Source organism: Bos taurus, chromosome 12 (assembly GCF_002263795.3).
Source record: "Bos taurus isolate L1 Dominette 01449 registration number 42190680 breed Hereford chromosome 12, ARS-UCD2.0, whole genome shotgun sequence".
NCBI lineage: Eukaryota > Metazoa > Chordata > Mammalia > Artiodactyla > Bovidae > Bos > Bos taurus.
Window position 1 is genome coordinate 17,929,770 of NC_037339.1, and position 14,794 is coordinate 17,944,563.

Sequence of the window (14,794 nt, forward strand, 5' to 3'; positions counted from 1 at the left end):
ACAGAACATCCTAAAAGAGATTTTATAGATCATTGTTTTCTGATTAGAGTCTAAGCTAGAAATCCGCAATAAAATTGGACGTGGTTTTATAAGTCACTGAAAGATGTTTAGCAAGAGGGTGACACAACCATGTGAGGAATGGGTTTGGAACAAGAGTTGGGAGACACAGGAGGAGGGAAACCAGTTAAAGAGATATTGCAACAGTCTAAGAAAGCAAGACAGTAAGTCCCCTACCAGTGAACCTTCAAGTTGCAAACTTTCAAAAATGCGAACGTATGTTCACATGTCCAGTCGTGTAAGTCAGTTCACATGGTCCCACATGCACGCACCCTCTACAGGCAGTTGTGCTTTTGTGTACTCTACTCTGCAGTAGTGTATAGAGCCCAGTAGTGCAGGAGCTTTATTTCAAGGCCAGGATGTCCAGAAGCAAGCGTAAACGCAGCATGATGTAGTGGGTACTGCTAAGAAGGTCTTTTACAGTTGTACTGTACTACTGTACTTTTCCAGGTTCTATACTGTAAGATTCAGAATATTTTCTTTATTGTTTTTGCGTTTGTTTTTTACGTATTATTTGTGTGAAAAGTATTATAAACCTAAAATTACATTACAGTACAATACAGCCCATTGTGTTAGCTGGGTTCCTAGACTAACTTTGTTGGACTTAATGAAAAAAACTTAGACTTATGAACATGCTCTTGCAACAGAACTCATCCATATGTAGGGGACTTAGTGTAATGTGAGTCTGAATCAAGACAGGAGATGTAGGGAATAAAAAGGAATAGAAAATTTAAGAAGTATTTAGTAGATAAAATAAAAAAGGACTGGCTGACTGAATTTAGGGGAGAGAGAGAGACAGAGAGGGAAAGGAGAGGAGGAGGGAAAGAGAGAGAAAAGAGAGAGGTGAGGGGATGGAGAAAAGGTGAATGATGAGGTTGGGTGGTGATTCAATGGAGGCAGTGTCATTAACTCAGGCGAGCGACACAGGAGGAGGGAGAGGTCTTGGGGAAACAGGCAGCGCTCATCTTTGGGCTGGTTTGGTTTGGGGAACACAGGCTGTAGTGCAGTTTGTGGAAAGAAAGCTGTAAACATTGCCGTTGGCAGCAAGATTCTTCTTTTGTGCAGGGGAGATTCAGAACTCAGGCCATGAAAGGGGAGAGCATGTCAGGGTTCTTCTTTTATTTGGTGCTTGGTTGCGGACGGGTGTGCTTATCAGAAGTACTTAATAGGACTTTATACAACCTGCCTCTTACGCCCACCACTTACCTGACATGTTTAGGAGAATGAGGGGGTGATAACTGTCCAAGCCAGCTGGAAGACAAGATGAAGGACTCTACGACATGTGCCACAAGGGCTGACTAATGCTATAGTGAATCCAGAAAAGGAGACAGGACTGTGAGTGAAATCAAGAGCATGGCCTTGCTTTTTTTCATAAGTCCAGAGGAGGCACACAAGTCTTTTCGGTGCTGGGATGGATCACAGGCAGTGACTCACAGATAGGAATAAGCTTTGGGTGGAAGGATCAGGACCCAGAGGGTGCACTGGGAGGGAGAGGGAAGGGAGATGGGTCCTGAAGCCCGGACAGGGGTTAGGACTCGGCAGGGCAGACCAACGGCGATGTGGTGAGATTTGGGGTCTGTAAACAACAGTTATTTCATGAGCTCTTATGTAAATGGACTTCCCTGGTGGCTCAGACGGTAAAACGTCTGTCTACAATGCGGGAGACCTGGGTTCAATCCCTGGGTCGGGAAGATTCCCTGGAGAAGGAAACAGCAACCCACTCCAGTACTCTTGCCTAGAAAATCCCATGGACGGAGGAGCTTGGTGCAGGCTACTGTCCATGGGGTCGCAAAGAGTCGGGCATGACTGAGCGACTTCGCTTCACTTCACTTCTATGTAAATCAAAGTCATTAAAATTAATTTTGCCCTGTGAATTTTCTGAAGAGTTTCTCTACATTTCTTTGGATGGTTGATATCCAAGACCAAGGAGATTCAGCAGAGACTTTTATCTAACAAAGATAAAGCCTTGCTTTATGCGTTCACAGTTGAGGATTAAAGGACTTTTGACTACTTGAGGGGGCTTAGTAAATGTTGATTACAATGACTTAGAAAATCCTTAGGCCATCAGATGGTGAAGCAGCCTAAGTCTTCCAGAACACAATCCACTTTGAAGCACGCGGTCCAGGGGGCCTAGAGAACGAGGAGGCAGTGATCTCAAGCAAAGGGCGTGACCTTTTCTATCTGCAGTTTTCTAGTCTGTAAAATGGGAACTGTAATTTCTTCCTTCACTCAGTGAATGTTTTATGGGCATCGTCTGTGTGCCAAGCAAGATTCTACCCACGTTACAGAGTTATTTTGAGAATTAAATGAAGAAACGTAAGTGAAAGTGCTTAGTATAGGGTCTAGAATCTACCAGGCGTGAACTGTATTCACTTTTTTATCCAAAAGAATTTTTTTTTTTTTACTACAATATGAATGGACATTTGAGCCAATATTGGGTCAGGCCAACAATGGGCCAAGCATAATCAGAGAGCTTGTTATAAATATCAGGATGTCTTGCAGGGGGAAAGGATTAACTGCACTGGGGATCCAAGAAGGAGATGACTTTTAATTTAAAGGTACATTTTAGAAGCAGTAGGATGAAGCGCAAAATGTTGCTCTTGGGAAAGCGAACCCTATGTCACGGTTATTCTGGGAAGTCTGCATAGGGTGTAATGAAGCAGCACAGATGTTCCGAGTTAAGACCCGTTGGAAATATGACTGTGCTGCTGGGTCTAGAACATTGAGAAAGAACTATCAGATAGCTTGCTTCATCAGCATGTTTAGAGTTAAGGTGCATGACCAAATAATTGTTCTTCTGAGACATCTTAACTATAAACACTGCAATGCACTCACTGAAGCCTGGGAAGTGAATTTGCAATTCAGAATAAATATTTGGAATTAACTGGTAAGGATCCTGATAATTTCCCAGTGCTCTGGGTAATTCATTTTAAAGAGTAAAGGAAGAAAACCTGACTCAAGCTGGAAAACATGTTTTCTCTCAGTATTACTTTCGCTTCCAAAATGAGTTGATTCATTATCAAAGGGTGTGGGGTTTTCCATTTTCCTTTTATAAACTGGACTTTAGCCCAGACTGTGAAGAGCCTAATGAGGTTGGTCAGAAGTCACAATGAGATCCTGGAATATACCTGATACTCAAAGACAGAAGGGGAAGATCAAGGCTGCTTGCATGTGTCCCCCTGGTACTCTGAAAGACAGTAACACCACTTACTACATTATGATAACTGTAACTGCCAGATTATTTTTCAATCTTTCCAATAGACTTTTAGCTCCTCAAGGACAAGGACTGTGTATTATTTTTAAAAAATTTTTTTTAATTTATTTATTTTTGGCTGTGCTGGGTCTTCTTTGCTGCAAGCAGGCTTTCTCTAGTTGTGGGGAGTGGGGGTTACTCTCTAGTTGCCATGCACCGGCTTCTCATTGAGGTGGCTTCTCTTATTGCAGAGCACTAGCCAGGCTCTAGCCACATGGGCTTCAGTACTTGTGGTGCATGGGCTTAGTTGCCCCGTGGCATGTGGGATCTTCCTGGACCGGGGATCAATCCCACATCCCCTGCATTGGCAGGTGGATTCTCACCCACTGGACCACCAGGGAAGTCCAAGGACTGTGCATTATTAATCACTGTAATTCCAGTTGCTTGAATACCCCTCATAGGAGAGACTCAGTAAATTCCTTACAGTGAGCAAGGGGTTCGGTGAATAGAGGGGTGGACGGACAGACAGAGGGGTAGTCAGATGAATCTTGGGTTCCTGACATTAAAGAAATAAATGCCATAACAATACAGAAATGGTGCTCAGGTTAAAGGGGAAAACAGACTGAATGATTGGGGCCCAAAAGAGTTGCTGAGGAAGGATATGATTTTAGAGTCATTTAAGAAAAAGCAAACATGGATTGGTTTCACCAGTTTCTCCTAATCCATCCTGCTGGGACTCCAGAAAGAAAGCTGCTACGGGGTAAATGAGGCTGCCTTGTGCCGATCAAGAACTAGGAAGGACTCCAGGGCTTTCCAGAGGGACAGAAGGCCCTTCTCCTTGACTTTGGATTTGTAATCCTGAGAGGCAAGTCTCCATCAGCCTGTGGTGGGAGGGTTACAGGGTTCTAGCGCCCACTGAACAGTCATCGTGATGACAGCCTCCAAATCGTCACTTCTCATAATGGATGGACAATGGTGGAGTAAGGAGTGGAGGAGCTTTGGGAGTGGAGGCCATGGGGGTTGGCTTGAAGACTTCAGGGTGGCAGTGTGAGTGCCAGGGGACCGCATTTCATAGGGATTTGGTCCGGTCAGCAGCTGCAGGGCACCGGAAGCATAAACCTTTCACCTCCAGGGCATCTCAGACTGAGCCTGTCCACATAGAGTAATAAAAAAACCCGCAATCGGCCAGACCTGGAAACAGCCAGGAGAGGGCGCCTCCAGGGACAACTCACTGGTCTGCAGAGCAGCGAAAGGTGAAAATGTTAATTGGGACCCAATGGACTGTAGCCCACCAGGCTCCTCTGTCCATGGAATTCTCCAGGCAAGAATACTGAAGTGGGTTGCCATTCCCTTCTCCAGGGGATCTTCCCAACCCAGGGATTGAACACAGGTCTCCTGCATTGTAGGCAGATTCTTTTCCATCTGAACTGCCAGGAGCTAAAAAGCTGTGGGGAGGGACGGACTGCAGGGTCCCCTCCCTGGGCAACACTGACCCAAGGCCCTTTGAAAGAAGGTTGTGCCACAAGAATGGGTCATTGGAGAATGTAGTCTCTGCCTTTCTACTGGCCAGTGGAACGTGAAAAAATAGATCAGCTCTCAACTAACTGCATGGAAAGCAGCAGATACAAATACATCTGTACAAGGGAAACCTCTCCACTCCCCAACGCTTTACATGGTTCACATGAAGATCTGAAATTTCAAATTTATAATCTACACATTCAACAGGGTGGGGGATATTGGAGGGGCGGGGTGAAACATACTATACAAAGCGAAAGCTTGAATTTATAGATTATTCTACTGCTGTCACCTCTAACCATTAAGGATGTAGCAGATCACCATTTTTAAGAGCATGTGAGCCAAATGCTAGGGTTTCAATCCAGGCTTAGATGCCTTTTACTCTGAGACTGTGAGCAAGTCTCTTCACCTCCTAAGTTTCTGCTTCTTCTGTAGAAGGGGATAATAAGAACACCAATCATAGAATTGTTAAGATTAATGAAAGTAATCCAAGTAAATGCTGGCGCATAATAAGAACTCAGACTTCCCTGGGGGCTCAGATGGTAAAGAATTCCCCTGCAATGAGGGAGACCTGGGTTCGATCCCTGGGCTGGGAAGATCCCCTGAAGAAGGGAATGGCTACCCACTCCAGTATTCTGGCCTGGAGAATCCATGGACTGTATAGTCCATGGGGTCACAAAGAGTTGGACACAACTGAGTGACTTTCACTTTCACAATAAGAACTCAGGAAATTAGCATTCATATAAAATATGACTTGAATGATAAAATTTGAATTGCATCGCATTTGGCCAAACAATCCCAAGTTTCCTGGGCTTCCCTGGTGACTCAGTGGTAAAGAATCCATCTGCCAATGCAGGAAGCCTCCTGCAATGCTGGAGACCAAGGTTTGATCCCTGGGTCATGGAAAGGGCATGGAAATCCACTCCAATATTCTTGCCTGGAGAATCCCCATGGACAGAGGAGCCTGACGGGCTACAGTCCATGGAGTCACAAAGAGTCACACACACCTTAGTGACTCAACCAGCACCACCACCATCACCACCAGCTATTTTTCCTACGTAATTACCGGTAGCGTGAACTCGTGAGACAAATCAAAAACATATATTCAGATACACTCTTTTCCTTCTAAGATACTTAAGAATCTCTTGTTGAGCCTCCAAAGTTTTTACAGAGTGTAGTTCGGAAACAATTGCTTTATTCAGCCAAAACTAAAAGCCATACGTCCTAACCTGATTATAGTGAGTTCAATACTTCTGGCCCACTCATGCTTTAATAACAATAGACAACATCTGAAGTTGGCTCTGTTGAAGCTCCTTCTAATATTTGGTGTTTATCTGAGCTGGTATGATCCTGAACCTATGTGAAGGGTACATAATTGACACTGCCAAGGAAAACAGCTTAGGAGGAGACCTTAGGTTAGAGGAAATAAAAATCTGTTATTTGGAGTCACTGTGAATAGACACAGAAGCTTTTAAAACATATAGAGTAGGATGTGAGAGTCGCACCGTGAAGAAGGCTGAGCGCCAAAGAATTGATGCTTCCAAATTGTGGAGTTGGAGAAGACTCTTGAGAGTCCCTTGGACAGCACGGAGATTGAACCAGTCCCTCCTAAAGGAGATCGACCCTGAATATTCATGGGAAGGACTGATGCTGAAGCTGAAGCTCCAATCCTTTGGCCACCTGATGTGAAGAGCTGACTCTTTGAAAAAGACTCTGATGCTGGGAAAGATTTAAGGCAAAAGGAGAGAAGGTGGCAGAGGATGAGATGGTTAGGTAGCATCACCAACTCAGTGGACATGAATTTGGGCAAACTCAGGGAGACAGTGAAAGACAGGGAAACCTAGTGTGCTGCAGTCCATGTGGTCGCAAAGAGTCAGACACAATTTAGCGAATGAACAACAACAATGGAATGTTGGTAAGATGCTCAGTAAAACATCTGGGTGCCTGTGACCTTCACAGAAAAAATACACTGGCACAACATTGTAAAGCAATTATACTCCAACAAAATTTAAACAAATACAAATAATGGGGCTTTAACAAAGGACATAGAAAGATAGAGTGATGAGCAGATACGAAAACAGACTGAGATTAACAACCTTGTCAAATTTGCTCAGAGGTCTAAGAAAAATTAGTTTTTTTACTAATTTTTAAATAGTAAAAATTAGTAAAATTAAAAAAAATTTTTAATTTTAAAATTACTGTTTCTGTTAGGTTATTTATGTCATTTAAAACTGTGACATGAAGTGTAATCTCTATTTGTGTTAAAAAAGAAAAAGGCTTTGGAATTAGATGGTCACTTAAAGATGACTGGAACTTAAGTCTGTGACTCACTGACTTCTTTTAAACCTTGTGTTTTAAAAATATTAACTCTGGGTGGTGAAGTTAAGGGGAAAATTTTGTTTCATACCCTCCCCTCTGTTCTCTTCTCCTTTCCATTCCTTACCCTATGTCTCTTCCATGTAGCAAATAGCTGGGAGTTGAATTTCATGTGCTTAATTACATGAAATAATTACCTAAATTTTGTGTTTTGCCAGGCACAATGAACCAGGCTATAATCAAATGATAAGGTTATGACAGCAACTAATTAGGAAAGCCCAATATATGTGAACAGAGTTTTGCCATTTCCAAATAAAGACTAATGAAGTTAATGTTATTAGGACTTAATAATACAGAGCTACATTACTATGCTGGTAGACAATTAGGCATAACTGGTAAGTAATCATATAGGTAGCCTGTGTTACTTTTATGTGTGCAAATTATACTTCTACAGGTTAAGTCTTCTCATTTTAGGTCCACACAACAGTATTATCTCAGCAAAGCAGGGCTGGGGTGAAGAAAATTAGACCAGAAATAACTGACAAAGCAGAGGACCCATGAAAACAGACCCTGCATTCCTGGCAATTGAAGGTCTTGGATAAAATACTAGGGTGAGTGAAGGGAAAGTGATTCATGATAAGGCAGGAAGGAACACGATAAGGATGGAAAAGGGATTTAGGGTTTTTTTTTTTTTTTAAAGGAGGGGGTTTTGGTCAAGGGTAATTGAGATTTTTCCTGTTCTCATCACCCACCTTTCACCACTCCCTCAAAACATTTATGGTAGCCAGAAAGCCATAAACAGTAATTATCTCCACAATTAGAGACAACGTTTGATAAGCAAGCCAGCTGGCAGAGGTAACATGAAACTCTTTCTCACTAAAATGTTAATGGCTGATACTGGATCCTCTGCTATTTCCATAGGAAGAAAAAGTAAGAGTACGAGAGGGCTCTGGCACCAGAGGACTTCCCAAGGAAGGAAAGCATATTAAATGATAACAAGAGAGATAACTAACATTTACTGAGTACCTGTGGCCAGGTTCTATTCTAAATGCTCTCATGGATTAACTCATTCCCTCCCAAAGTGCTTTGTCTGAGGAAGGTACTCTTACTAATCCCTATTTTTCAGATGAGAAAGCTGAGTCCCAGAGAGAGTAGGCACTTGCTCAGGGCAACGGCACCCCACTCCAGCGCTCTTGCCTGGAAAATCCCATGGACCGAGGAGCCTGGTAGGCTGCAGTCCATGGGGTTGCTAAGAGTCGGACACAACTGAGCGACTTCACTTTCCCTTTTCACTTTCATGCATTGGAGAAGGAAATGGCAACCCACTCCAGTGTTCTTGCCTGGAGAATCCCAGGGACGGGGGAGCCTGGTGGGCTGCCGTCTATGGGGTCGCACAGAGTCGGACATGACTGAAGTGACTTAGCAGCAGCAGCAGAGTCATGGGGGTGAGACCAAGACTTGAATTCTGGCATTTCTAGTCCTAGAGTCCATACTCCTGGCCATTGTTGCTGTTCAGTCACTAAATCGGGTCCGACTCCCTGTGACCCCATGGACTGCAGCATGCCAGGCTTTCCCTGTCCTTCACCATCTCCCAGGGCTTGCTCAAACTCTTGGCCATAGTTGAAAGGAAACTGATTTGGAGAGAAGATGACCCAGGAGACAAAACTCCCTTACCTGGATGATGTTGCCTAAAGTCAGCCTGTTTACTTCTGAGTGCTGGAATGAGAAGGAGTCCATGTAGAGGTGTTGTATCTTGTCACAGAGTGTGTCTTTGCTACTTACCAGAACACCAGTGCTGGGAGGACATTACATTGGGTCCTACGGAACGTTTTGATACCGCCTTGGTTCCCATGTGTGTATGGCTTTGCTGCCTGAATTAGTGATCCTGTTGCAGTTGCCTCTGAGTGCACATTTGGAAACTGGGTTAGTTCCACTTGTCAGCTTCCTGACTCAGAGGAATGCCAAGGGCTAATGGACTGATCCATGCAAAGTGCGTTGAGCCATAAACCAGGACTAACTGAGAGAACAGTGTGACTTGGCAGCTGTATTTGGATTAAGAGAAGTGGTAGAATAGTCTCACAGTAGCTGCTGGATGTTCTTGGTTTGGCCGCCTGGTCTGCTAGGGCTGCCTGAATTCTCCTCTAGGCTTTCAAGCAGCACCGCTATAATGAAGGGCAGCTGTCTAGTAGACTTGGGCCATGTCCATATAGTCTGGGATTGTTCAAATTATGTAGAGATAAGAATTCCTAATTCAAAACAAAAATCTTCAAGCCAGAACTTTGAAAGCTATTACTTATCAAAAAAGGTTAAAAAGAACTGGATCTACTCCAAGGAAACTTTTAACCTAATAGCAGACACCATACCTTAGGACTCAATTCAAATGATAGTGATCTAATTGACATCACAAGGGCAGAACCATTGGAAAGCTGTTTAAATAATAATAATAATAATGATTTATAAAGAGATGTGGATAGGAAGATGCCCAAGACAAAGAGGATGGGGAGAGAAGATGTCTCAGTTGTAGCTACGATTAAGAAACAGCAAACCTAAAAGAAGTATAAAGCTACTTTTTTTAAAAAAAGAAAAATGTGTCTGATTAATGCACACTATCTTGTGGAATTTCTCTTCCATTTTTTAAAGCATAGAAATATTAATTACCAACCTATGTCTTCAAATAAAACAGATGAAAGCAGGAGGTGAAAACGATATTTTTAATAGATGCAGTTATTAACTCAATGATTTACCCTCAGATTTTTGGTCTTCTAAGGACAGAGTTATATCTTGGGGCAGTCAGGGCTCTCTCAACCCAAGAAAGGATCACGTGAACTAAAAAATAAACACAAGCAGTGGGAACCAAGGTGGGAATTCAGGATCGGAAATAGGACAGATTAAAATAGTTTACGGAAAGAGTTTGAAGCAAGGGAAGGAAATTGAATGACAGAGGGAAGATCATATAGCATTAAGGAGCAACAAACCCAAAACAAGAAAAATAAGAGAGAGTTTTTCTGAGTGCTGCTGTCATTCAAACCATTTCGAATAAAAGCTATGACAAATTTCAGAAAACTTGAGATACAGATTTGGTTTTAAGAGGCTAAGACTTCCTTGTGGGAGCTGCCTAGGCTCGCCAGTGTTTTGTTAGTGTTAGTGGCAGCTCGTTAGTGTTAAACTTGGCAGTGTTTTTTCGTATCTATGGATTCTTCTCTTTAAACACTCAAGGCCCTGTCTATTCCTCACAAAAGGAAAATAGTGATACAGACTTTTTAGTGTGAAAGTAAGGCAAGGTATAATCTTCCCAGGAGTATTTGGGAGACTAAAGCATCATGAGCAGGAATTTTTCAGGTCAAAAGCTGGTGGACAAGGTACAAAAACCTTCCTGGTATCCCGTCTCCCAAATCTCATGGAAGGCACTTTCTGCTTTTGCCTCTGTCTCCCACAATTTATAACGGTGGTTACCTGGTTCACAGACACATCTTCACAGGGTCTTTGCTGGATTGAAAGAGGTTCCCTTCACTAAAGAACAATGGGATTTGTGGGAAAAAAAGGTCATTTAGGTAAATTCACAGCATTGAGACAGGAGGTAAGGGGGCGGATCACAACCTTAAAAGAATGGCGTAGCCATTGAGGATACAACAAAAACTGGTTACACCTGCTAGGCCCCAAATGGTGGGAGATTCCACTTCTAGTACACCCTGAACCTCATTATACACCTACTGTAATATATTAACATCTAAATGACAAGCCCACAGGCACTATGACAGTTGTGAGGACAAGCATTCAAAGCCAAAATTGGGCTGTGGACCGATTCCTGATAATCCCCTCCCCTTCCCCAAAATAGTTGGAATAAGTCTCCCACTCGTTAGCCTATGAAATCACCCAGCCCATAAAAACTAACCATCCCTTACTCCGGGCCCTCTCGCCTTCTGAGGTGGCCCACACTCCGGGTACAGAGTGTCTGTCTCCCTGAATAAATCTGCTTTCGCTCTGCCTGCTCTTGAATTCTTTCCTGCAGGAAGCCAAGGACCCTCCCTTGGCGGCCATCCAGGGGACTCACCCGAGACTGGGGACGTGACCATCCTCTCTTGTCCCCATATTCCTGCAAGACTATGATTCTTCATTATGTTCAATCTGTGATAAGGTCTTTGAAGGTCCACTACCGAGCAGTTCCTGTTTTATGTGTCAGGGAGACAGATAGTCATTAATTGGCCCATTTCACATAAAAAACGTTCATTGTGTTTGCTGAGGATGGGGTTGCCAGGGCTGATGCTCTGCGTCTCTGTGTCTAAGCCTGTTTACAGGGAGGTGAAGGATAGCTTCCTTGCCCACACTCTGCGGGCTGCCCCACCCTGCGCTGGCCTCAATGGAAGGAAGGGTGGAGCAGGCACATAGAGTTTTGACAATGCTCCAGGACTTTGCACCCCAAATATTTACTGAGACAGTCAGGTAATTCTTTAGAGAGTCTGGGCCTAACCTATAAAAGCTGGCAGAGGGACAGGAGAAGAAAGAAGTACTCCGTGTGCCTGTAATAAATGCAAAAGCCGTGATACAGAAACACAGGGAAGGTCTTCCACACCCTCTTGGAACTAATCACCCATCTGACAGCTCAGCTTCAGGGCAAGGAGCCTAGGCAGCTCCCACACACTGCTCTCCTGGGTCTACGGGCAGCTGTTTCCTCTGCCTGGAAGCGGCTCTTCTCACTTAAAGCTACCTTTTCTTCACAGAGTCCTCTCCACCCCTCTCCACATCCCACTTCCTGTATTAAGCTTCTCCCAGCTGTCTCAGCCCACAGTCATCACTTTGCTCTTCGGCCTCCCACACCACTCGCCCAGCACTTCGTAATTTCTGTGGTTGATCTGTTTATCCCTTCAACTCCCCTCGCCCTACCACCGGACTTTGTCTGAAACCGTCAGCCTTGACAACATGCTTATAAATGATGATAAATCATTGCAGTCGAGGGGTTTAGGCATGCCTGACACAAGTTCATGTTTGTGTAACTTTTAACTCAATGACAAGTTTCTCATGGCTAGCACTTTCAAAAGGCAGTAAATCCTTAGTGTGCGATTGTTTTCAAACATTGTGGATTTTTCAGGGAGGCATAAGGAACAGGCCTCATCAGATCTGGGGAAAGAGAGGAACAAACAGCAGGTTCACAGAGTCCTAAAGGCACACTGGTGTGACCCATCCGTCCTGCTCACCTGGAACTTTGCCAGTTTCCACACCAAAAGTCCTGTGTCCTGGGCAGCCTCTCAGCCCCAGGCAGACCTGGACAGCTGGTCACTTACCAGGTGGCCAATGCGCGTTTTGACAAGAAGCAAATGCAAGTCTTAACTAATGGACTGCACCTACTTTATCTTCTCTCACCTCAAATCCTGGGGCCCCAGCCTCTCCAAGGACACTCCACTCTCCGGTGACAAGTGGAGAAGCAGGCAATGATGCCCAGTTCTCGAGAAGGAACCTTGAGTTTATTCAGCTCTGCTCACTACAGAAGCCATCTCAGGCCTGGGAGGACAGGCGGTCAAGGGAAAACGCTTTGTACAGAGTTCTCACAAAACAGAAACTAAAAGGAATACTTGGAACAGGAAACAGTGACCTTGATGGCACGATTCCCAAAGGGAGAGGCCAAAGGCGGAGATTCAGGAAGGCAAAAGTCCAGGGTCCACGGGAACTCCGTCTCACGCTGAGCATTCCACACCAGGCTTGCTCCGTGCCCCTCCAGAGCATCTGCTTTGATAACGCTCCTGGGTAATCAGGCCAACTGACAGTTCAAGTGGCTTGGGCTAGCGGTAAAGAATCTGCCTGCCACTGCAGGAGACGCAAGAGACATGGGTTCAATCCCTGGGTCGGGAAGATCCCCTGGATAAGGGAATGGCAACCCACTCCAGTATTCTTGCTTGGAGAATCCCATGGACAGAGAAGCCTGGCGGGCTACAGTCCGTGGGGTTGCAAAGAGTCGGACACGACTGAAGTGAATTAGCACACACAGAACAGATAAACAAGAAGACTGGAATCTACGACCACAAATACCTCTGAATGTCATAGCAATCAGCAGGACTAGTAATACTTTCTGAGTACCCAAAATGTCTTATAAGACTAGATGCATTTGGAAAACCCAGATGGCCCTGAAATGAGCGTAACAATAGATAGATACATCATTAATAATGATACACACAAAAATCCAGTCCAGGTCGATAGTTTGTATAATGATGAGAAATTTTTCCGTAATAAAATAACAAAATGAATCATTTTAATCTGTACAACATATAACCCAGTAACTCACAACAACAACAAAAAGTATAATTGAGAAATAGAAATATTACTTCCTGTATCTGTTTATATCACTGAAGATTTAGGTGGAGCTGATTTCTCTAAGTGTGCTTTCCTTTGACTGACAATGCTCATGTGTCCCAGAACCAAGCTGGCCAGGGGTGGGGGTGGGGGGCTGAAATTTAGGGTGTCCAGGGTATCTAGTGCAGGAATGTGCTCTAACCACCAGAGGGTATTCTTTCCTCCTCTGGACTCTAGGCAAGTTTCTGGAACCACAAACTAACCCCAAACCAGCTCCCTACTAAAAATGGGCCAGGCCAGATCACAGGAAAGTGCACTGATTCATAATATTCACACAAATTCCCCCTTGCCTTCCCATTTGAGAGAGGGTTCAGTTTTCTTCAGCGAAGAGAATTGTGCTGGCAGCAAGCCAACCTACACACACAGTAGAAAACAAATGACTTCTCTCCTGCTGGTCAAAACAAGAGAGGAGTCATTTCAGAAATAAGCCCAGGTGGTTATTTCAGATCATCCAACCCACACGCCCCACCCCCCGCCGACAACTGCCCACCCCAGCCCCCACTCCTCATGGGTAGAGCAGGATTTTCAAGAAAATGAAGATGCCCTGGTCAGAAAGAAAGAGCGGAGGGATTTCAGGGGCTGTGGGGCCTCCTGCCTGAATTTTGATCTAGGCTAATTTACAACTGAAAAAGGCCGAGGTCTCATTGGAGACCAGAAAGCCTAGGAAAGTTACCAGAGAGATTTGACAACGTCCAGAGTCAGCCCGGGAGTCTGTCCCAGTGCATTAATATACCAAGTTTAGAAAGCAAGGTCCTGGAAAGATGCCCCAGGGAGATGCCCAAGGGAGTCAGTTTGAATCCTGCCAAATGCTTACTCTGGAAAAAGGAAGACTTTGTCCCTTCCAGCTTGTTCAGTGCCAGAAGCTCTTTCAGGGAGAAAGGCCATGAAATTGAGAAATATGGGATATTGGGTCATCTGCCCAACTGAAGGCAGCTTCAGCAAATCCAAACTTCAAGTTGATATTTTCCTCTTGTTTTTCAAATGACTTCAAATAATACTTATTCACTGCTAAAAATTCAAACAGTACAGAAATAAAAGTAAGAAGTGAAGCACTTTTATCTCACAGCCAGCCTACTCCCTACAGCCCCACTCAGCAGAAATACTGTGGATAATTGACTTATGCTTTTCAGGGCTTCTGATTTCTATGAATTACAAAAAAACTGATCTCTCTACTCATCTAGTTCTCCATCTCTTCATCTCATATATCTCACAATCATCCGCTAGGGGATTTTTGTTGTCGTTTTGTTTTGTAAAAAGTGGAGATCCTGAAACAGATAGATATTATTTGACTTGAGATGTTCGTTGCACAAATCATTGCATTTTTCCAGGTCCTCATTCCATTTAGTTGTGACACTGGGTCGTTCCATTGTG

At 44.1% G+C, this 14,794-nt stretch overlaps 1 protein-coding gene across 4 annotated transcripts in view; it reads right to left on the reverse strand.

The window, feature by feature from the left end:
• MED4 (mediator complex subunit 4) overlaps positions 1-12,612 on the reverse strand; it is a 45,630-nt gene extending 33,018 nt beyond the window's left edge. The window contains exons 1-4 of one of the 4 annotated variants that reach the window (XM_024999861.2): positions 12,440-12,612; positions 11,133-11,245; positions 10,535-10,591; positions 8,864-9,907 (exon numbers count right to left, since the gene is read on the reverse strand). Coding sequence is in view for 1 of the 4 variants with exons in the window: in XM_059892032.1 (XP_059748015.1) it covers positions 11,133-11,170 (38 nt within the window). In the remaining 3 variants the exon portion in view is untranslated. Of the gene's footprint in view, positions 1-8,755; positions 8,781-8,863; positions 9,908-10,534; positions 10,592-11,132; positions 11,246-12,439 lie in introns of those variants that run through there. The other 3 variants (XM_059892033.1, XM_059892032.1, XM_059892034.1) reach the window with 3 other exon arrangements.
• Between the last annotated feature and the right edge of the window lie 2,182 nt (positions 12,613-14,794).